This window comes from Melanerpes formicivorus, unplaced genomic scaffold, assembly GCF_026170545.1.
Source record: "Melanerpes formicivorus ecotype bairdi unplaced genomic scaffold, bMelFor1.0.p_v2 SCAF_44, whole genome shotgun sequence".
NCBI lineage: Eukaryota > Metazoa > Chordata > Aves > Piciformes > Picidae > Melanerpes > Melanerpes formicivorus.
In genome coordinates this window covers 2,269,777-2,293,987 of record NW_027142396.1, presented here as the reverse complement: position 1 = coordinate 2,293,987, position 24,211 = coordinate 2,269,777, and the positions used below count along the sequence as shown (strand labels likewise).

The 24,211-nt window shown below is 39.8% G+C and overlaps 1 protein-coding gene across 2 annotated transcripts in view; it reads right to left on the bottom strand.

Moving 5' to 3' along the window:
* Nucleotides 1–24,211, bottom strand: part of DIAPH3 (diaphanous related formin 3) — a 326,528-nt gene that overhangs the window by 63,725 nt on the left and 238,592 nt on the right. For both annotated transcript variants that reach the window (XM_068158905.1, XM_068158906.1), the window contains 2 exons: nt 22,510–22,605; nt 22,033–22,092 (listed from right to left, as the gene is read on the bottom strand). In XM_068158905.1, the coding sequence (XP_068015006.1) occupies nt 22,033–22,092; nt 22,510–22,605 (156 nt within the window). The remainder of the gene's footprint in view (nt 1–22,032; nt 22,093–22,509; nt 22,606–24,211) is intronic.

Sequence of the window (24,211 nt, the reverse complement as noted above, 5' to 3'; positions counted from 1 at the left end):
TTATGCCCTGACCGAAGGGTTATATGAATTGTAATAACTGAGGCTACAAACCTTGCAACTTCACCTAAAAAGTTACTTGAAGATCCAATGCAGCAGTTAGATGTCTTGGTTCACATTGTCAAAACCATTTCTCATTGAAATTTAAGTTAGACTTCATCCATCAGGACTGTTCCACTACTCATAAATATGTAGAGCACGTACCAACTGGGACAGACTGTCAAAGCTCGTGAACAGGTGATGTTTTGTATTTCCAATACACATTTGTGGTAGTTTTAGGCATTACCTTTAAAATTTTTCCACAGATCTTGAATAGAGAGTGGTAAAATGTAAATAAATCACCATTGGGTGTAAAAAGGAAAATAATGATAGCCTAAACAATCCCATTGGAAGAGATAACAGACTTAAACTAGTTGTACAAAACAATTTCTTTTCACTTCTTTGCTCTGGGAGAGACTAACTCATTTCTGCTTGACCTTGCCTGCACTGCTTTGTTGTGACTGGTATTAACAATAATTTCTCTGCTCTATCTCTTGTCCTTTCTTGTGTACAGGGTGGTAGGGAGAGGTGCAGGGAGGAAGAAGCTGTTGCAGGGGTTCTTGTGCTGTTTATTAATTGTAAATACCTGTAAATATTGTAAATACTGTCTATTTTGTACATATTCATTGCATTTCATTGTAAATTGTAGTTTGCTTGTAAATACAGCTTTATTTGCTTCCAGCTGAGTTGGTTGGGCAATTAAATGTTGGGGGGGGGGGTGAATTTTCAACCCACCACAACTTTCTAGGAACCTCCAGGAGTGCTCCCTGTGTGCTGTGTTGTATTTCCAGCAGACATCAGGAAAGCTGAAATGCCCCACAAGGACAAGGGCCAGCAATTGTGAGACTTCTGCAAGATGCATAAAGAATTAATATCTTATTTGTCTCTTCATCCTGGTTGGGTGGTCTATAAGAATTCCACCATGATATCTGCCTTGTTGGCCTTCCCCCCAATTCTTTCCCATAAACACTCAGCCCTATGACAACCATCAGATGGTAACACAGTGATGAAGGAGCCTATATGTTGATCAAAGGCAATAATATGCATCTCCTTCTTTCCCTATTGCTTTTCTTCCTGTCTGTCAGAAATGCAAAGATTTCATACCAAATAGAAAGAAATTTCAGTTTTCAGTAAAAATGCAGAAAAATGCGCTGTTGGGGTATAAGTATTTTTTCCTTCTTTGTCTTCTCATCAGAAAAAACCCCCAACATGTCTGCACAGCTCTGCTCCAGGTATTTCTTTCAGATAATATGTTCACAAACTCCTCACTGAGTATCCCATAACTCCCACCCTCTCCAGAAATATGTGTACACAGTGGCAGAAGTCCTTCCTGATGGCAGTCAGCCTGCTGTTCATGACAGACTCACGTAAGGAAGAGCTACCACACCTTTCAGCCTAGGATTTCTTCTCAATCTTTCTACGAAGCCTATTGCAACTTTAACAACTATGCTTCACACACACACACACACACACAAAAGCCAACTCGTACTGAAACAACAATACCCTCATTGTAGAGGCAGTTTCAATCATTTTCCTGAAGCTGAAGGAAAGAATACCGTGAGAGTACTGGATGTTATAAATAGATATACGTGCACAGACGGGGAAAAAAAAGGCAAGAAAGACAAACATTCTGCCTTTTAAGCCAGTTTATGTGGTAGAAATCTCAGTCCCTTGAAAATACACTAACCAGTTCTAACTGTGAAACAATTTTCACCTTTCAGGAAAACATAAATGATGTCCTCCTTTGATGAAAATTTTAAGGTTGAATGCAGTTGGCTATTTTAAGGATTCTTTCTGGTATGAAAAGACACATGGCCTGAAAACTCTGTTTACAGCTGAATTAGTACGATACACATTAGAAACTGCAGACAATGCTTGCTTGTGCAAGAAATAATGTGTGACTGTTACTAGCATCAAAGCTCATTGCTACACATTAACAAATAACAGGAATTATTTCATTTCCATGCCATTTTCATGCAAGACAAATGCAGCATCTGGACTTCCAGTAACCACATGCAGTCCTACATAAATACGTTGAAAAGATATTTAACTGTCTCATCACTGGTTTCCCTGGAGTAGCACCAGTGCTAGTTTGTTTTCCAAACTGACCTCTTAAATTGTGTGTGTCACTTCCTTTTGCCAACTGGCAGAAAAACACCTAGGACTAGAAAGTTTTGCTAAACATGCAACAGCTTTTGAAACCCAGCAGCACTTTTCCACTGGTGTCCTCTTCCGCCGGCAACCAAACAGTTTTGCCAGCCGCAGGTTTTGAGGGTTGCCAATGCCCGGCTGGCATCCGCAGCCTTGAAAGGGCCCAGGCGGCAGCCATCAGTAGTCACCCTGCAGCCACCATCACCATGGCAACCTGGGTTGCCCAGACGACGTGGGGGTATAGCTCGGCTGATGCTCCCCAATGCAGCGGGTGCGTCTCAGGCTAATACACACATCCATCCGCGCTTCACATCCCTCCCTCTATTTCCCACCTTAATTCATAGGAATCTGTTTTTCTTTGTCCTTTTTAACTCCCACCTCCCAGCCCGTGGTACATCCAGGTCAGATTTAATAACCAGGAACAGCTGAAATACCTTTTTGACTCTTTCTCTTACAGAGCCATAAAAACATCTGGAATACAGCCAGGCAAGCAGACACAAGAAATCTGTCCAAATACGCTGATTTTTTTTTCACAGGTGGTTTACATTCATTTCACAACAACTGATGTGGAGAAGAAAAGATTTATTCCTAAATATCCAAACTGCTACAGCAATGGAGTAAAGGCAGCTATAGGGGTGGGCAGTAGTCTGCATGGTGAGCCAAGATAAGAGGAGACTGTAATTTAATTATCTCAAAGCACATGGAGTTGTTAATTTGAGCTGAATTTGAATTAACTGAAATATTGTACCAGAAAATAAAACATGTAAAGTGTTTCAGAAGCACTCTTCAAAACTTTTAGCCTGAACCATACAGCTTCATGCTGCTTTTTCTTGTTAGGGCACACATCTAAGTCAGGAAGCTGCTGTGCATTTTTAAACCTTTTAAAACATCTTAGACTTACCTTTTTTTATCCAAATAATAGTATGCATGAATTTATCGAATGCAAACTCTGCTCTAAATCACAGCTATACATTGCCCTTTACCTTACTCATCTTAATGCAGTTGGGCCAATGAAGCAGCCAATACTTAAATATTCCCCACAAGAAACTAGAAAACATGAAGTCTCCATGAGTAAGTTTGGCTATGATTTCTTTCTGCAAAATAAATGCTTTCTTTCCTTTCTCCATATATTAACATATAGAGAATGGCTACTACCAGAGCAGACTGGAAAAAAACCTATCAAAACAAAGAGCACAATCTCATCTGTAGCACCACTGTTTCTGTGACATAATTTATTCCCCTCTTCAGTATTCAAAAGCAGCAATGGACACAAACCAATAATTTATAAAAACAGACAAGTAAAAATTACAAACACTTTTGCTTCAAATTAATAGCTGCTTTGCCCTAAGTGCTACTTATAAGATAAGTACATCTGTTCTATCAGAAATCAAACTCCCAGGTAAACTGATTTTGATAAAGGGATACACAAATTTTTATCACAAGTGACAGTGAATGGAATGGAAGAGAAGAGAAGAGAAGAGAAGAGAAGGAGAAGAGAAGAGTAAGAAAGAGAAGAGAAAGAGAAGAGAGAAGAGAAGAGAAGAGAAGAGAAGAGAAAGAGGAAGAGAAGAGAAGAGAAGAGAAGAGAAGAGAAGAGAAGAGAAGAGAAGAGAAGAGAAGAGAAGAGAAGAAGAGAAGAGAAGAGAAGGAGAAGAGAAGAGAAAGAGAATGAGAAGAGAAGAGAAGAGAAGAGAAGAGAAGAGAAGAGAAGAGAAGAGAAGAGAAGGAGAAGAGAAGAGAAGAGAAGAGAAGAGAAGAGAAGAGAAGAGAAGAGAAGAGAAGAGAAGAGAAGAGGTTGGAAGAGACCTTCGAGATCATCAAGTCCAAACTACCATCTAACACTATCTAAGCAACGAAACCATGGCACAAAGCACCCTATCAAGTCTCCTCCTGAACATCTCCAATGATGGTGACTCCACCACCTCCCTGGGGCAGCCCATTCCAATGGGCAATCACTCTCTCTGTGTAGAACTTCTTCCTAACATCCAGCCTAAACCTGCCCTGGGGCAGCTTGATACTGTGTCCTCTTGTTCTGTGTGCTGGCTGCCTGGAAGAAGAGACCAACATCCACCTGTCTACAACTTCCCTTAAAGTAGTTTAGAAAGCAATAAGGTCACCCCTGAGTCTCCTCTTCTCCAGGCTAAGCAACTCCAGCTCCCTCAGCCTCTCCTCATAGGGCTTGGGTTCCAAACCCCTCACCAACTTCGTTGCCCTTCTCTGGACACATTCCAGTGGTGGCACATGTATAGTTTATATAATATCTTGTTGCTGCTGTTGGAAGGTAGTCCTATTAATTTGCTTTAAGCTTTAATTTAGTTTGACAAATAATATTGGTTTATTTCTGGTTTCCTTAAACATCAAAAAATGTCATCCTCATCATCAGGAAAGAAATAAGTAATATTAATTGGAAACCTAGCTTTGACACAGAGTATCCGAGAAAAATCACTGCTGCTGTATGATTGTTCAACTGTGACCCAGTGAGTTTCAAGGTTCACTCAGATTTTTGGTTAATAATTAATGAATTTTGTTTACAAAAACCATCATACAAAATCCAGTGCAGATACTTCCCTTGAATACAAATTAAAACAAAATATCTCTCTGTGCATTGATCAGTAATGAGAGGTATTATATGCACTCCAATCATAAATCCCAGTGGAAAGTTTAACAGATAGAAATTCTATTCTTAGGCTGACTTAATAAGCCTGGACTGAAACCCTAAGTAACTGAAACACTTCAACTTTCTTTGGATGAATTTGCTCAGTTCCACACACCACTTCCATACCAGAACTAACATTAAATCCAACACTGCGCTACTCAGTTCATATACCTCAAAGACAAGAAACTCTTCAAAAGTAGCAGGTAAAACATCTTTTCAAGTATATGTTCCTTTCATTAAAAAGAAGTACATGTACTGAAAATGGCACTGGATCAAAGCTCAACTTTAATTTCTTTCATGCTGCAGACAAGAACATGTTAAACAACCTTGAAAACGTGAATTACGATACTTTTAATATTATGTGGCGTAAGACTCACCAAACTCTTTTTGCCCTGAAGACAGGCAACAGAAGTTGATCCTACAGAGATGCACTGCGTGTCAACAGACTGGAACAATTCAAGGACAGTATTTTTTTCAGTTGTTCTGCTCTTGCCAGTATAGCTCATACCAGTGTACCACAGTATCACAGTATAACCTAGGTTGGAAAGGACCTCGAGGATCATCGAGTCCAACCTATCAATACAGACGCCATGACTAGACTATGGCACCAAGTGCCAGACCATGGCACCTTTAGTTCCAGAACCTCAAAATCTTGTTTAGAGCAGCAATGTTGCAATGTTTTCTGAATCTAAAGCACCTCAAAGTGGACTTCTTCAGTAGCATGCTCATCATATTTCAAGAAAACTAACATTATAAAATTTGACTGCACTCCATTTAGTTTTTGAAGGTAGACAATTTGATGTAAAGAGAATTCCACATCAATAACTGAAAAAAACTTAAGGCTAAAGTCTTCAAATACAGCCAAGAGCATAAAGCAGTGGAGTGTGCCCTTTACTACCACACACTCTAGCAGCTTAAACAGAGCTTTCTGATTTCTCATATTCTCCTGTCATTCTCCCTAACTTGTTCAGCTCAGCTTTGACAAAAAAAAAAAAAGCCCAGACCTTGGAATATTAATTTTAGTCAAACTCTATTTCCATATAAAATACAGCTAGTATTCTTGTTAAAAAGTGTTCTTGACCAAATAAGTTTTCTTATCTCTTGTAGAAATGTATTACTTACTGCAAACATTTAAATAACTTCCACTATGTCAATGCAGGCTAAGGGAATAAAGATTTGCAAACTCAAAATATGAAGTAACTCCTGTTTTTTTTTTCAGAAAACAAAATGTGCTGAACTAAAAGCAGAGAAGTCCTAAGTGTAAGAGAAAATACCCTGAAACTTCTCAATGTGGACACAGATGAAGAAAACTGTGCTGGATTGTGTGGTGCAGTATCAAAGCTAGCAGTTCTTAAAGGGCATCATAGAGCAGTTTCTGAGCAAATCCAGATTCTGAGTGACAGTTTTGGATGGGAGATCGCACTGCACAATGTTTGAATCTCGCCCTGCCACCCTTCCCCTGGACCTTGAAAAGGATGCAAACAGCATGGTTATTTAATTTTAAACTGTTTTACAAAGTTTGGATACTGCATTAAGTCATTGCTGACCTGCCTCTCATTTAGCTTTCTCTTAAGTAGCTAAACCAGAACTGCTTAATGTCTCCCTTTGTACTTTCACTTATTAGAAAAATACTCATCAGAAGTATCCTGTATTTTGTGTTAGTGAAGCTTTCCCAGAAAAGATTAGCTGGAGATCCCTTTGTAGCCTTTTTGGTTGCTTAGTTCCTTCAACATGCACAATTTCACCAAAGCTTTATGGCTAACTTGAGTGTAGAGGACTTCCTTAATAAGTAGTAAGTTCTCATTTCGGCCACCAGTGCATTTTCTATTTTATTGGTACAGGTCAAAAATGTCCTTTTCGTTAGGCTGAATTAGAAGTAAAATGTTTTATGTGCTATAATTAAATAGTACTGTTGAATGTGCTAATGTACCAAAGGAATGACAGATGAGTAAGAAAGATGGGCTTCCAACCAGGAATTCATAGTATCATAGTATCATTGACAAGATGTGCTTGGGAGCAGCAATAACTAGAAAAGAAGGGGGGAAAAAAAAGATCCACGAAGGAAGATCACAACCCCAACTATAAATTAGCTTATAGCTAGTATCCTCAATTAAAGGTACAGTTATTAAAAGCTAATTTGTTTACTTTAAATGATGAAGACAAACCTTTCTCATTAATTGGCACTGCAACACTGGAAAATGAAAAAAATAATTCCACAGCAGTGTGCTTTGCTTTCCATCCCATAGGAAGCAACCATCCCAAATAATATAATATCCAATCTTACACTGTGGGATTCATATACTTTTGACCCCACTGAAACAAATCCAACATCTTATAATAGGAGATCTCACTATATAACAAGTTTTCAATGAAATGATCTCAGAGCAACTGCTGTTAGGTGGATAAACAGAGACTGAATAAACTCAGCAGAGAGTAATTGGCTGTGTCCTGTTTTCAGTCAGCAGCTGGCAACAGAGAAGGAACAGACTTAAAGCACTGGGGTAAGCTTGCAGACTGATTAGTCAGGAAGCTATTGCTAAAGGCAGCAGGAGTAGGAGATATCCCAAGAGCTCTCTCATAGCAGTTTTCTCTGCCCTGTGAGACACAACTGGAAATTCCTTAATGCACTCTGCCCTTCATTTATTTTTGCTACTGGACATCTGAGAGCATTTAAGAACGTTATTTTTTTGAGTTGTTGCCTGATGATGGATCACACAGAATTAAAACGATTTTATATTTCTTAGGGAAAGGGGAAGACTACCATCTACAGTACAGTTCTAAAACTAGGGATTACCTGATATCAAAGTACTTTTCATTCTGTGCTGAAGAGCCAGAACAGTTTGCAAAGACTCATGCACCAATCCTGATTTACTCTTTATGATGAAATGATGAACTTATCTTGCATATCAAGAAGATTACATAATTTAAAGCTGCAGTACTGATTAATTTACTTTTAATCCAGCTGGTCAAATGAAACATTTGCACACTGAAATGTATTGCCATTGCAGCTAGTAGTATAATATACATTACACAAACACTTTAGGAAAGGGAAAGAGCAGAGTATTAGAGTTTGGAAGCACAGGAATGCTAACTATTCAAATTTAATATCTTATCTTACATCTATGCATTGTCAGATAATTACTTTTTCTTTTTTAGTCCCCTCAGAAGAACTTTTATCCTTCATTGCCCAGGACAGAATATGCTAATTTAAAGATGAGCTATTCAAGCTGTTGGTTTATTTTCAGTATTGGTTGTGCTGTGCCATATTTTATGAACTTTATTATAGACAGAACTAAAACACAGAGAAACTTCTGCAAGTCTCTCAGCCTCCAGGACTTTCAATATGAAGCATGAACTCACTGATTGTTAACAATTCATACAAACTAACTTCTGGGTAAGGTATGTCAGCCTCCCCAGCCTAAGGTCCATAAGAAGCCTAAGGCCCATAAATCATGTTATCCATGTTTGTGAGGTATTTTTTCTCTTCATGAGACTAAACACATACGTTAATTTTGAGAGATCAGTTAAAAATGTTTACTAATTGATAAGCCATTATAAAGCACTTTGTGTTTAGTGCTTTGATTCCTACTGCTTTCACTGCGGTTGTAGATGTTTGGTACATCTGTAAAGCAGACCCTGTAGATCTCAGCTTAAGAAACAATGTAAACTGGGGTAAAATGCCCAAACAACCCAAAGCCAGCAACACTGTCTGCCCAGCTTCAGATGGTTTAGGACTACAGGAAAGGATAGGGTATTCTACCAGTAATTATTTTGATGTAGTTCTCATTTATTTGACCAAAATTTAGGAGAGCCCTCCCCTCAAGCTCCACCATCAGTCTGATTTCCTAATCTGGCATCCTGTTTATATAAGCTATTAGCAGGTTTGGAATCATTACATTGACTCACCCAGTTCTTGAATTAATGGTGGTGGAGTGAAAGCCATCATCAAGTTTTCTTTCTTTCTCATGGAAATGATGGATCAAATAAAGTATGTATATTTTAGAACACAGGACAAAAATGCAACCAGGACTAGTGATTCAAATGTTCCTGCTAATGGGGAAGGCTTAGGATGATTCCTGCCACAAAAAAATCAAGTGGCTGAAGTAAAATGGATAATATGACCTCAAAGTCCTAGCCATGAAAATACCAGCCTATCAACTTGTGTAGCATCAGGAAAGCATTTGCCAACATTTTTACTCATGGTTCCATTAAAATCTGTTATCCAAGATATTTAAACCAAAGCAGTGGTGATTTCATTCTATTTCGTGCGACAAGTATCTATAATAGTAAGTCTTTGACACTTCCCACTATTAAAAACTATTTTTTGGTGAAGCAGAAAATCATATATTTGAAATAAAAGGGTCAGTAAATAAAGCAAAATAGGAGACATGCCCTGTTCTAGGATTATTTTAAATGTTTTCTCTCTTCCTATTTATGACAAGTGATTATCAGGAAATACTGTCTTTATAGCCAGCATAGGCTTCCAAATGCAGAGAACAATACAAGTTATGAAGTTAGTCTACATATAAAAATATTCAACATATTAAATAACTCAATTCAGATTTTATAAAATAGTGAGGAAACCCATGAAAAGAACCACCATTTTCTGTGGCTCAGGTTTTGTTAAATTCTTAAACATAGCTCCTGAAACTGCCCAGCCCAGCCCATTTAGGTACTGTACAGAGACAAATAATTTTGCTTGGAAATCCTAAAAGTGCATTGTGCCAGACAATTTTTTTTTTCCTGGTCTAACATGTATCCTACTTCAAGTAAACAAAGCAATCTGTCCAGATCTAATTCAGGTATCTGTATGTGCACTGTACCATAACTTACCATGTACACTCATCTATTTTCAAATACAAAGAAACGGGCTTAGAGCCTAAGAAAACAGATAAAAAGAAGAGAACCTTACAATAATTATCTGACCATGCTGAAAATCTGCTGAGATTTCATCCCATTTCCCTGCTTATGACACTCTGTATTTTTGATGCTATCTTTTCAATTTCTTATTTTAGCATTTTGCTTTGCAGCAAGGAGAGAGAAAACCAAGGACTGCAAGTTCAAATACAGTGTAGAATAAATCACTCTTAGTTTTCTAAACCTCGGGTTCTAGATTTTTTACCACCTAATGTGGCAATGCCAGCGACAAGCGGTGTGAGCAATCTGGCAGTGCAGGCCTAGAGCCTGACATGGTGGTAGGCATTGCTCAGCATAAATGCAGAGCCAGCTAGCAGTTCAGCAAAACACTGCTGTGCCTGCAGCATGTAACTAAACACTGGTAGTACCACAGTATCACAGTATAACTTAGGTTGGAAAGGACCTCAAGGATCATCGAGTCCAACCTATCAACACAGACCCCATGACTAGACCATGGCACCAAGTGCCACGTCCAATCTCCTCTTCTCCAGGCTAAACAATCACAGCTCCCTCAGCCTCTCCTCATAGGGCTTGTGTTCAAGGCCTCTCACCAGCCTTGTTGCCCTTCTCTGGACAGCTATAAACACAGAAAGTTAGTAGTTGGACCAATAATCTATACTAGTGTGATGTGTGGTCACTCAGAAGGAACCAATGAAGCCATGCCAACAAGGCTCTCCGAGTTTATATAAGTTGTAGAAGTTCCCTTGCTACGCACTTTTGCCTTTCCTTTCCCTTCTTCTTCTATGCTTTACTTTACTGTGCTATACTCGCACCATAGGCCTGCAATACTGGAACAATAAAGGAACAATACTTGATCATATTGATCAGCTGTATTTCCCTATCTTTAGTAAGTTAATTATCAAGAGAAAATGAAGAATGAGAAGGTCTTTTCCCCCTGATAAAATAATACTCCCTGATCATTTTAGAAAATCTAATTTTTAAGATGTCATGGGAAAATATTGTAAGACAAAGAGCTCCCAAACAGAGAGTGAGCTGGGGGTGCTGACCGACAGCCACCTGAATATGAGGCAGCAGTGTGCCCAGGTGGCCAAGAGGGCCAATGGCATCCTGGCCTTCATTAGGAATAGTGTGGCCAGCAGGAGCAGGAAAGTCATTGTGCCCCTGGACTCTGCTTTGGTTAGGCCGCACCTTGAGTCCTGTGTCCAGTTCTGGGCCCCTCAGTTTAAGAAGGACATTGGGACACTTGAATGTGTCCAGAGAAGGGCAACAAGGCTGGTGAGAGGCCTTGAGCACAAGCTCTATGAGGAGAGGCTGAGGGAGCTGGGATTGTTTAGCCTGGAGAAGAGGAGGCTCAGGGGTGACCTCATTGCCCTCTACAACTACCTGAAAGGTGGTTGTAGCCAGGAAGGGGTTGGCCTCTTCTCCCAGGCAACCAGCACCAGAACAAGAGGACACAGTCTCAAGCTGCGCCAGGGGAGGTTTAGACTCGAGGTGAGGAGGAAGTTCTTCACCGAGCGAGTCATTCGTCATTGGAACGGGTTGCCCTGGGAGGTGGTTGAGTCGTCGTCCCTGGAGGTGTTCAAGAGGAGTTTGGACGTGGCACTTGATGCCATGGTCTAGTCACGGGGTCTCTGTTGATAGGTTGGACTCGATGATCCTCGAGTTATACTGTGATACTGTGATACCATGTCTACTAAGAAGGCATTGTTGCAGTCTTTCAAACAGGGGCGGGGCGGGGGGGGGGAAGAAGTATATATTAGCAAGCTTGGATTTTGCACATCTTGAGGAATTAAAATCTTCTAGGAAATTGGATTGACTTTAATTCACTTTTTTGTTTGCTTAAAAGCTGTGAGGTTTTTGTTTGCTTGGTGCGTTGGTTTTGGTGTTTTTTTAAGACATACATTATCCTGCCAAGAACAAGGCTCAAACTACTTTACAGTGTATGCTGAAAGTGAATAGATTCTTCATCAGCCAAATATCCTCTAAAATCAAAACTTTCCTGAAATTATCTAAACTACAGCTTCTCATATCAGATTTGTAAACTAAAAGGCAAAAGAGGAGTCACAGTCCAACTGCATCACTCTATTCCAGATCATTCGGACTAAGTCTGGTTACCATCTTTCCTTCTGCCACTCATCTAAATGCTGCATTTGCTCCCTATATTTCCCTCCTTTACCACTCATGATGTCTTAAGTTCCAGCCACCAAGAAAAAGTCTCTTGAGGCTTCTGATTATTTTGCTGGGTGATTGATGTAGATTTTGCCTCAGGCACGCACGATGGAAATACACAAGACATCTATTTCTGGAATGAAACAAAGATCATACTGCATTTATCAAGCAACTTACAGACACAAACAGCAGTTCTGGTTCAACTTAAAGGCCAATTTCCCTTTAGAATATTCCACTTCTTGAAAAAAAAGACTTCCAAGTGTTCCTACCCTAACGAAAGGAAGAAGTTACGAGATATGCTCTTGTTTTCCCTGCATCTATTTAACATCCTTTATTTACACCTTTGCAGAGCACTGGCTTATAATTGAAAACATGAAGCAGAAACCCAACTCCAGAGTTTCCTTTAAATTGTAAATTTCTGCTGTGTTGCAACAACCAGTTCTCAAGAAAACCCCCAAGAAACTAAATTCTCCCATAGGAGGAAAAGAAATTTACAACATTAAGGATACACATTCACTCACATGGTAAAGAAATTTCAGTAAGTATTTCACAGTGTGCAGAGAAAGCAGTCACTTCCATGGCAAAGAAAGATGAATTCAGAAGTGTGCTTTCAGAATTCAATGAGTAATTTTGGGGGCTTTTTCTACATCTTTTTAATTACTGACAAAACAATGCTGCATTTACCAGACATCAATTGTGTCACAAAACATAGAATCATAGAATCAGTCAGGGTTGGAAGGGACCACAAGGATCATCTAGTTCCAATCCCCCTGCCATGGGCAGGGACACCCCACACTAGATCAGGCTGGACAGAGCCTCATCCAGCCTGCTCTAAAACACCTCCAGGGATGGGGCCTCGACCACCTCCCTGGACAACCCATTCCAGGGCTTCACCACTCTCATGGGGAAGAACTTCCTCCTCACGCCCAGTCTGAATCTCCCCACCTCCAGCTTCATTCCATTCCCCCTAGTCCTATCACTACCTCAGATCCTGAGAAGTCCCTCCCCAGCCTTCCTGTAGGCCCCCTTCAGATACTGGAAGGCCACAATTAGGTCACCTCAGAGCCTTCTCTTCTGCAGACTGAACAGCCCAGCTCCTTCAGTCTGTCCTCATAGGAGAGGTGCTCCAGCTCTCTGATCATCCTTGTGGCCCTTCTCTGGACACGTTCCAGCACCTCCATATCCCTCTTTTAATAGGGGCTCCAGAACTGGATGCAGTACTCCAGGTGGGGTCTCATCAGAGCTGAGTTTCGGGGGAGAATCACCTCCCTTGACCTGCTGGCCACACTTCTCTTGATGCAGCCCAGGATCTGATTGGCCTTGTGGGCTGCAAGTGCACATTGAGAGCTCATGTTGAGCTTTTTGTCCACCAGCACCCCTAAGTCTCTCTCCTCAGGGCTGCTTTCCAGCCAGTCACTGCCCAGCCTGGATTTGTGCCTGGGATTGCCTCCACCCAGATGCAGGACCCTGCACTTGGTCTTGTTGAATCTCATGAGGTTGTCTTGTGCCCACCTCTCCAGCCTGTCAAGGTCCCTCTGGATGGCCTCCCTTCCCTCCAGCACGTCTGCTGCACCACACAGCTTGGTGTCATCAGCAAACTTGCTGAGGGTGCACTCAATGCCACTGTCCATGGCACCCACAAAGATGTTGAACAAGACTGGTCCCAGGACTGACCCCTGAGGGACTCAGGGATACATAGGGTTAGGGTTAGGTGTTAGGGTTACATACTGAGGCCAGGGCTGATACATCATTTGTTTCCACCTCAGATGTTGTGTAGCTGACGAAATTTCCCTGTCTGATAGTTCACTTTAAATTTTTTTAAGAGAAAGATAATCCCTTAAAAAAATATACAATATATATAATAATATAAAGAGTGCTATGGTTGTTCTTCAGTCAATAGCTATGTAATTTCTCCTATGTGGGTCAGAGCTCTTAAAGCCTTTGAAGAAAGAGGCAGGAGTTTAGATACCACTTGCTCTTAACACTCAGAAAACAGAAGTAAAAGAGTCTAGTAAATGTATACCTAAAAGCTTGTTTAACAAATATGGATTATACTTCGAAAGTACTCTGAGAAGTGACAGAAGCTCTTTGCTACACAAATCAACTCGGTAATTGGCTTCAAATGGGAAGTTCTGCGTGACTAAACAATGAAAAGACAAATATGGGTAACTTCTTGGTAATTTACTGCTCCCTTAGCAGATTTAAGATTGTCCACTGACGCATATTCAGAAGACTGCTTTGAATGTATAACTTGTCTGCCGTAGCTTGTGGAAAACTGGTTACCTAGCTAGATGACTATGAAGCTGACATTTACTGTATGTGCAATTATGGAATACACAGTGTCACTGCTTTCAAATGTCACCTCTTTGCCACAGTTCTTATCCTGCAGAAAACGTCCTTGCCTCCCTTGGGAGAAGCAGCCTTATTCAACTAGTACCAATGAACCCTGGAAAGATATTTACAAAGGCAATTAGCTCTTCTGAGTGCCTAATTTAACATCTTCAAAGGGTCTCGCTTTAGATATAAAGTTGTCAGACCTCTGGAGAGTAAGCCCTATTATAAGGTCCACCTTGCCTCAAGGTGGCACCTTAAATTTTTAACTTTTAAAAACAGATTTCTTTGTCATTCTTGCCCATATTATATGCATATGGAATTCCTGATGATAAGACACAGAATGGAGGATACACTTGTCACCTTATTCATGAGAAGTGAAAAGGGAAATCTCTTAAGACTTTGTAAAAGGAGTAATAAAAGAAACAGACATTTTGGAAGGATTACAGTTCCTCTTTTCTAAATACAGGCTTTACAGTGTGTGTTTAGCTGAGTCTAAGGGCAAGTTACCAATTATTGTCTCTGTCTATACCTATACTTTCATAGTACTAATATGCATTTACTACTAGTCTGAAGGACTTTTTCCATTCTTAGCAAAGCTTGAATCCATTTTGCAGCATATTTGGCATTTTAAAATAAATAAATAAATGTTTTATGTCTATGTTGGTCTCTATGATGAAGGCTTTGACTTTATTAACTTGGCTGAAAAGGCTCTGAAAAAAGTAATATTACAATTTGTCATTTCTCACTGGCTGTCATCCCTTCTGACCTGAATACTTTCTCCACTCCAACACCAATTACAAGAGGGTGAGATCACGAGAAAAACAATCTAAAAACTTTACCCCAAAATTGATCTAGATAATTTGGAATGTGAATTCTTCAGGGCTATCTCTTTGAGAGACTGTATGCACATTTAACTATGTGCAGAAACAGTTCTAAACAAACAAATGAAAATGAATAAATTCACTTTCATTGGAATTTGGGTTTTTTTACTTATGCAAAATTGACTCTTACAGTCACAGTTTCTTTAAGCTCTGCTGTCTGCTCTAGGAAAAAACCTATTAAAAACAGTGCAGATGGTTTCAAGGGAATTATTTCTGTTACAATAAGCAGCAATTTTACTTGACCTATGAAGTCAATATCAGAGCAAAGCTTTGGTCTTAAAATGGAACAACTGAGAACAACGTTTTGTTTTTTTTTAATAAGAAATCCTATTACATTAGAATAGAATAGAATAGAATAGAATAGAATAGAATAGAATAGAATAGAATAGAATAGAATAGAATAGAATAGAATAGAATAGAATAGAATAGAATAGAATAGAATTAACCAGGTTGGAAAAGACGTTTCAGATCATGGAGTCCAACCTATCATCCAACACTATCTAATTTCATTTCATAACAGTGTCTACATATATTCCAAGTCTTCTGCTTAGGAGACTTGTCTAATGAGTAAAACTTCACAAAGCCATATAAAGCTTTTGTCTGCCAGAGGTATAAACATTGTGATTTTAGATCACATGTACACAGAATGCATAGTGCCTCTAGAATAAACCAGAATAAACCAAACCAGATTGGAAGAAACCTTCAAGATCATCACGTCCAACCCATCAAACAATCCAACCCACCTATACAACTAACAAATGGCACCAAGCACCCCATCAAGTCTCCTCCTGAACACCTCCAATGACGGTGACTCCACCACCTCCCTGGGCAGCCCATTCTAATGGGCAATCACTCTCTCTGGATAGAACTTCCTCCTAACATCCAGTCTGAACCTCCCCTGTTGCGGCTTGAAACTGTGTCCTCTTGTTCTGGTGCTGGTTGCCTGGGAGAAGAGACCATCATCTGCCTGTCTATAACCTCCCTTCAGGTAGTTGTAGAGAGTGATAAGGTCACCCCTGAGTCTCCTCTTCTCCAGGCTAAGCAATCCCAGCTCCCTCAGTCTTTCCTCATAGGGCTTGTGTTCCAAACCCCTCACCAACTTTGTTGCCCTTCTCTGGACTTGCTCCAGCAAGTCAACATCCTTCCTAAACTGAGGGGCCCAGAACTGGACACAGTACTCTAAAACAGTACCTACCATGAAAAACTGGTAGTGCTCAAGAATGCATTGTTACTAATAACATGTACTCAGTAAAAAGTTATCTTCACAGGTTTCACTGTTTCTCCAGTATTAGGTACTTCTCAATGTTCACTACATCCAGTTGTGGAAAAGACAGCAACACACACAGATTCAAGAAAAAATAAATAAAGAAAAGTTAATGTGCAATGTCAGTGGTAGTTTGCTGCCATATACCCTCTCCTATGAGGACAGACTGAAGGAGTTGGGGCTGTTCAGTCTGGAGAAGAGAAGGCTCCGAGGTGACCTCATTGTGGCCTTCCAGTATCTGAAGGGGACCTACAAGAAGGCTGGGGAGGGACTGCTCAGGATCTCAGGTAGTGATAGGATTAGGGGGAATGGAATGAAGCTGGAGGTGGGGAGATTCAGGCTGGTGGTGAGGAGGAAGTTCTTCACCATGAGAGTGATGAAGCCCTGGAATGGGTTGTGCAGGGAGGTGGTTGAGGCCCCATCCCTGGAGGTGTTTAAGAGCAGGCTGGATGAGGCTCTGTCCAGCCTGATCTAGTGTGGGGTGTCCCTGCCCATGGCAGGGGGGTTGGAACTAGATAATCCTTGTGGTCCCTTCCAACCCTGAATGATACTATGATACTATGATACAGCAATGATGATGTAAAGAATGACCTTTAAGTGCTTGCACTGACAGTTTCAAGAATTAAGATGAGCCTGAGCTCATTGTCAGATGATTATAAAACTAAGGTAGCAGAAACACCAACATGAACCTCAGATGACAGTTCCATTACAATTAAGAGATTAAAAAACCAAACAACAAACATGTGAAAGAAAAGGGGCTTTATTCTCCTTAACTGGGGCCACTGACATTGCTTCACGAGGATTTTATTTAACAGAAGTGTTAATGCTTCAGACTAAATATGGCATTCCATTGTTTATAGGCTTACTGAACAGCTATAGTAATTATGGCTATCTCTTACTATGGATGTTTCATCTTAATATAGAAACAAAATGTTACCATAGCTTTGGAAGTAAACTCCATAATCCAATTACTGATTGCAACAGGAGGAATTCTTTCAGTCTCTGCAGTCACAAAAAAGCAATCCCTATTTCTTGACTTCCCTTTTATTACAGCTTTTCTTGACTCACAGCATTTTGAATATAGTCTGCTTGTAAAGAAAAACAATTTCTGCTGCACTTGAGGTATATATACACACAATCAAAACTGCATCTCAAAATTGTTCTAATGCATTCCAGATAACATTACCTTGGCTGATGTTACAGCAAATAAATGTATAGTCATAGCAGTAGAGAATTTGATACAGACTGCAAAGCCTAACCAAAAACTTAGTGAATAATGCAGCTTTCTGTACTGCAGTGGGCTCCATGCTGCCTTGGATATGCTGCTTCGTGTATTTGAGCTTAACTAGATCGACATAAATGTGCAAGCTGCAAATATGCCTCGACTGTTGTTGTAAATAATTGATAAACTCAGATCAGCCATAGCTAGAAGTTGCTTGAAATGATCTTCTAATGTGAAAAATCCTGATCATTGAAAATTAACTGCTTTCTTCTGCTCTCTAAACACAATAAAAAAGCTCCCCTGTTAGATGCTATTGAACCAAAATCTTACTGAAGTACAACATTAAAACCATACTAAGGCTATTGAACCAAAATCTTACTGAAGTACAACATTAAAACCATACTAAGGCTCCACTTGTGTCATACGGTGCTCTGAATGGGAATTACAGCAAAAGCATATACCACTGTATTCACTGTAGTTTATGGCTCCTTGCAGTGAAAGCCTACAGTAACAGGTAGTTTTGAACATATATGCAGTTCAGTCATTAATTTAAGAACACAAAGACACAGGAATGGAAACCAAAGAAATAGATAGACCAATCATATCTATGTCAGTGAAAATCTGACGAGAATTAGTTGTATTCTTGAGTTGTTAGAACGTTTCCAAGGTCTAGCAATACCAAATGGATATTACTTCTTAGTCATGCAGCAAGGCTTTTCCTCAGCAAGAAATTTTCTGATTTGATGGGCCTTGTCACAAGAAGAAATACAATCAGAAATTCTGATCACAGAAACAGAATAGATTTAAACTTGATGAAAACTATAGACCACGTTACAAAGAGGCAATCTGTTAAATGAAATACAAGTGTAGTTGGACTACAAATTAAATAACACAAAGAGGCTACCCTGGGATGAAGCATGAGAACCTGAACACTACCAGAGATTTCTGGGCAGCTTAACAGATCAGGAAAAGAAAAATGGTCAACCAACGGCTAGCATTCCACTAAATTTATTATGCCTCCTTTCTTTTCTTAAGCAGAGGAGGCTCAGGGGAGACCTTATTGCTCTCTACAACTACCTGAAGAGGGGTTGTAGCCAGGAGGGAGTTGGTCTCTTCTCTCAAGCAACCAGCACCAGAACAAGAGGACACAGTCTCAAGTTGTGCCAGGGGAAGTTTAGGCTTGAGGTGAGGAGAAAGTTCTTCACTGAGAGAGTCATTCGCCATTGGAATGTGCTGCCCAGGGCGGTGGTGGAGTCACCATCCCTGGAGGTGTTCAAGAGGAGATTGGATGTGGCACTTGGTGCCATGGTTTAGTCATGCGGTCTGTGGTGACAGGTTGGACTCGATGAGCTTTGAGGTCTCTTCCAACCTTGGTGATTCTGTGAAACCACTTCTGTACTCAGTTCTAGAGCTCAGTAGTGTTGGCTTGCTCCTCTGTATTACTTTGTTTTATAGGGCTTGGCTCAGCACTATTGTACTGAGGATGGCTATGGAAATGGTTAGAGAGATTTAATTCCTGCTTCCATTTATATTACAGCTATGGAGAAAAGTGTGCATTCTGGCTATAATTCTTTCCTTGCCATCCCCTGTGAGACAGAGACTCCAGTTCCCTTCTAAGCTTGGGTCTGCTTTGTATTCCACTTTTTAGAGAAATATATTTAATTATACAGATTAAATCAGTTATTATTAATTTGCTTGGTGGTGTTTTGTTTTGAAACAGAAGAGATTAGCTAGAATTTGATAGCATTTGCCCAATAGACTGCTACACACTGAATGACTCAGAGGACAGACATTTCACATCACGGCTTATAATTCTTTCTGACTGCAAGATGAGTCAAAGTTGTTCAAAGAAGTCAAAGAAGTGTATCTATGAGTCGAAGAAGTATGTCTACCATAAATGAATCTGTTAGTCTCATGAGAATAAGCACTATCCAAACCAGTTACCATTTAATCCAAACAGCCAAAACCAGTATGGAAACAAACAATGGCAGTGCCTGAATTGCTCCATGAGGACTTTTATCAGTCTCCACACATTTTAAGCCTAGGGTAAGACAGTAGCTTTTTTACCATGATACAAAATTAAGTACCCATTTGAAATTTTAGGTTGCTAAAAACACTGCAAATCACTGAAAAATAGAGCCAACACTTCTGTCTAATGATACATGAATGGGCTGGGAGGAAGAAAAATTAAACATAAACTGTTCTTAAAAGCAGAAACACTCATGGGAAAAATTCAGATGTACTCTGCAGTCATTATTCAAACATCAATATGGTATGTGCTAGACAAGCACCTGCCAAATATACTTGATTTTCCTTTGAGCAAATGCCTATAAGCAATTTAATTATCTTTAAATTGTCCTTCTAGCTCTATGTTCTTTAATTTTGCATTTAATAATGCCAAATTCTGTATGTTCTTTGTTGTTTTGTTGTTTGCTCGTTGCTTGGGGTTTTTTTTTGGCTATAGACACTTAAAAAATAAACACTTAAGTGTGAGCTATAATTAATATCATCAATTTCATGGCACCTGCTTTATGAACTCTGCAGAGCATGTAAACATCAAGGGATAATGCATGCTGCTTTCAAAAATGAGGATTTTTTTTAAGTTTCAATAAAAATTTTTCTTTAACAGAGGTACTACATATATAAACTTTTTTTCCTGAGACCACTAGCCATGAACGACTCTGGACTCCTCAGGCTTAATAAAAAATAGCTAACAGAGTAACATTTTGTAGATTGCCTAATGAACAAAGCTAACAAGCACCGTATGAGCATATGAGCCTGCTCATATATGAGCAAGTCATATTCATTAGAGTTAGATAGTATAATAGTATCAGGGTTGGAAAGGACCATAAGGATCATCTAGTTCCAACCCCCCTGCCATGGGCAGGGACACCCCACACTAGAGCAGGCTGGACAGAGCCTCATCCAGCCTGCTCTTAAACACCTCCAGGGATGGGGCCTCAACCACCTCCCTGGACAACCCATTCTGGGACTTCGCCACTCTCATGGGGAAGAACCTCCTCCTCACGTCCAGCCTGAATCTCCCCACCTCCAGCTTCATTCCATTCCCACTAGTCCTATCACTACCTGAGATCCTGAGAAGTCCCTCCCCAGCCTTCTTGTAGGCCCCCTTCAGATACTGGGAGGACACAATTAGGTCACCTGGGAGCCTTCTCTTCTGCAGACTGTACAGCCCCAACTCCTTCAGTCTGTCCTCATAGGAGAGGTGCTCCAGCCCTCTGATCATCCTTGTGGCCCTTCTCTGGACACTTCCAGCACCTCCATATCCCTCTTGTAATAGGGGGATCCCTCTTGTAATAAGGGGAGATAGTTCAGAAGTTTATGAATAAACTCCTGAATATTACATAGAATTAATATGTACAGGACTCAACCAGAATTTGGAGAACTATTCTGCCATGAAACAAGTGATTAATATTACTTTCCTGCTTCTACAACACTTTTGAATATCCTAAACTACTCGGGCTATAAGGCAAAGAAAAAAAGCATGAATGAAAAAAGTTCTCCAACTTAGTAACAAAAGCACATAGTAGCATTTAAAATGTTCTGCAAACTTTTCTTTCTATTGCACCCCCACAAGCCATTAAAAAATCCTTGTGTAACTGTTCTTAAGGATTCCAGAACTACTAGACTGTGGCAGTTTGGGCTGGGTGCCCCCCTGCTGCGGCCACATAAGACACACCCCCGGTGTCCCGAGGGTCCAGCCCAGTGGGTGGACACAGGAAGCTGTGTACTTCATCCCATAATGTCCTACTCCCTATAAAACCACCAGCAAGGTCTTACACTCTTTCTTCCCTCACTGTTACTGTGGGAGATGCTTCCTATCTGGCAATGGAGGGGAAGTTATCGCAAGGGCTCTTAGGCCTGGCCAGGCCTAATGCCAGGAGGAGAAGGGGGAAGGGCAATCTTACATCTGGCCAGCTGAGATTAGCCTAACAGTGGAGGAGTGGGGAGAAGAAAGAGCCCTGGGGGTTTTGGGTGTACCCTCAGGTGGGGAGAAGGGAAATGCTGGGAGGCTTCTGGGTATGCTTTGGGTTCTCCTTTGTCACTGTGCTTGTGGTTCTCTGTAAAACACTCACTGCTTTTCCATTTAAACTTTCCATCACTTCTGCAATCCATTTGTCTGAGTCTTGCTTTTCTGCCCCAGTGGGAGGCAAGGGAGGATCTGCCTCAAACCCACCACACAGACTTAAAATCAAAGACATTTTAAATAAATAAAAACCTCACAAAATATCTAAGAGCTTTGTAAAGTTATGAAGAAGTAGAGTTTCAGCATGCAACAGTGTGGTGATCATTGAAAAAACAGGTTTCAGTGTTCCATTAATGTATGAAAGTGAAAAATCATGGTAGTGTTTTGAAAGCACAGATCAATTACATGAAGTCTGCCAAAAAGAGCATGCAATTCATGAATATAGTTCATTACCATGGTTACAAGCTTTCAGCACAGGCCGTTGTGTGGTTGGACTGATATTTTGTGGTGTGTCTGCAAAAGCAAGGGAACAATGGGGAAAAAAAAGTCTTCAAAAGTTACTGGAGTAACATTATGAAGCAGAATTATTTAGAAGTTAGATTTTTCTAGGAGTAAAGTGACAGTTAAATTGTAGTGCAATAATTTGATCTGCTTATGGGGCAAGATGGCTTTTACTTCACCCATTCAACTCTAAACCATAGAAAGGAGAAATACATTTGGCCATATTCAAGAGTCTTGTCATAATAATCAGGCATGCTAAGTTTCATAAATGAATCCCCAAAGTGCTCGTGACATCAGCAAAACAGCAAGATCCCCAAAAGATGTCATTGCAAGAAAGAATTAAATCTGATAGCACTTAAGTTCTGGAGCACTGAGCCCACAACACTTTTAGCTTTCTCTGGAAAAATAAAATGTGAATAGAATATTCACCTTTAGACCTTGGTATCCTTTTCCTTCGATCTCGAAAAGCTGCACCTGACTGCAAGGCCTCCAACAGGCTATCCATCACTCCAGTCTCCTCGCCCTCTGTAAAAGGAGAGAGAAGGATCCTTCTAGGTTACCACAGTAATATCAAAACATGACACCAAAAGATATTAATGGCTTTAAAACTATTAATTTAAAATTCAGGCCAGGGTTTTAACATTCACAGATTTCTCTTTTGCAACTAATCTCAAAAGATTCGGTCTGTTGTACGTTGAACTCAGCCATATTTTATTCCACTCATTTCACATTCCTCTTTCTCTATACTGAGAGTCAAGCATAGTTTTAGGTGAAATGCCATTTCATTTACATTTTCATTCCAGTACCCTTTTGCAACTGTAAATAAACAATTTCATATCAGCTTTCAAAAGCTGTCTCTTAAATTACTTGCTATATTAAACAAGAAATCATTTCAGTTATTGTTACAAAAAATTGAAACTGTTTCTCAGCAAGGAGCTGAGTGGACAGTATTGGAGTGGATAGGATGCAGAGCGGTATCCATAGGTAGCTTGATCAAAAGGGACTTTCATTTCTGTTTAATAACCTCTGGCTGATATTACATGATGTGAGTTCAGGAAAAATCTACTCATTATATTACACATGTATCTGTAACATCACCCAAAAGAACTATGACTGTTACTATGAGAGTATAATTAAATGCAAGCATCAAATAGCCTACTTTTATTTCCTCAAACACACCAGAAACTGTTAGATTTCTGAACCTTGATAACCCCTTTGCTTATGCCTGGGAGAACAGAGAGCACAACTCCAGAACTTACTATATGATGAAAAATCACCACAGAGAAATAAAGAATTATAGGATAGAAACCCCATTATGCCTCACTGGGCAAAACTCCCTAGGGCCAACACACAACTTTGACACAGACACACCACAGGATTCTGCAGTCGTTCCTAACAGTGAACATTATGCAGTCATTCCTAACAGTAAGTATTCAAATCAGGACCTAAACTAGCCAAACCACTAAATTAAGGAATACTGAAGATGCTGGACTAAGGAAGCAAGGCAACCTTTCAGACATGACTATGGGGGGTAAAAAATGTGATAGGAAACATTGCTATACAATAATATTTCTACTTGTTTCCCTCAAATAAATTCTGTCTCCAGGAATTATTAAAGAATTCTAGCATCTTCCTAAGGTATTTTCAAGGGCAACAACAAAAAAAATACAGACAAAACAAGCTCAAAGTGGCAGAGAGGAAGATCTTACAAAGTACTGTGAAATCAGCCTGGGCCAAATACCAGGTTCTAGAAACTCCTTTACTATCATTATTTTACTGCTAAGACAAGAGTTGAATCTAATTTAGTTTCTGAGAAGCCTAAGTCTGGATATCTTTTGCAAGCAGAAGAAGAAAGTAAAACAAGAAGAGGCACAAGATTTGGAGGATTGAGATTATGCAAATCATTTAAAAAAACATTAAAAAATCACTGTCACAAAATTTAAGCTTTCATGTCCACAAATTAAAGACAAAATTCCTTCAAGTAGAGCTTAAAGTCACATAATGGTAATCTCCTCATAGAATAATAAGCATTTAAAACTAAAGTATTATACAGAAATACAAATATAAACATATATAAAGCTTACAACAAATGCTCCCTAACATTGACTCAAGTTTAAATTACATTTTCATA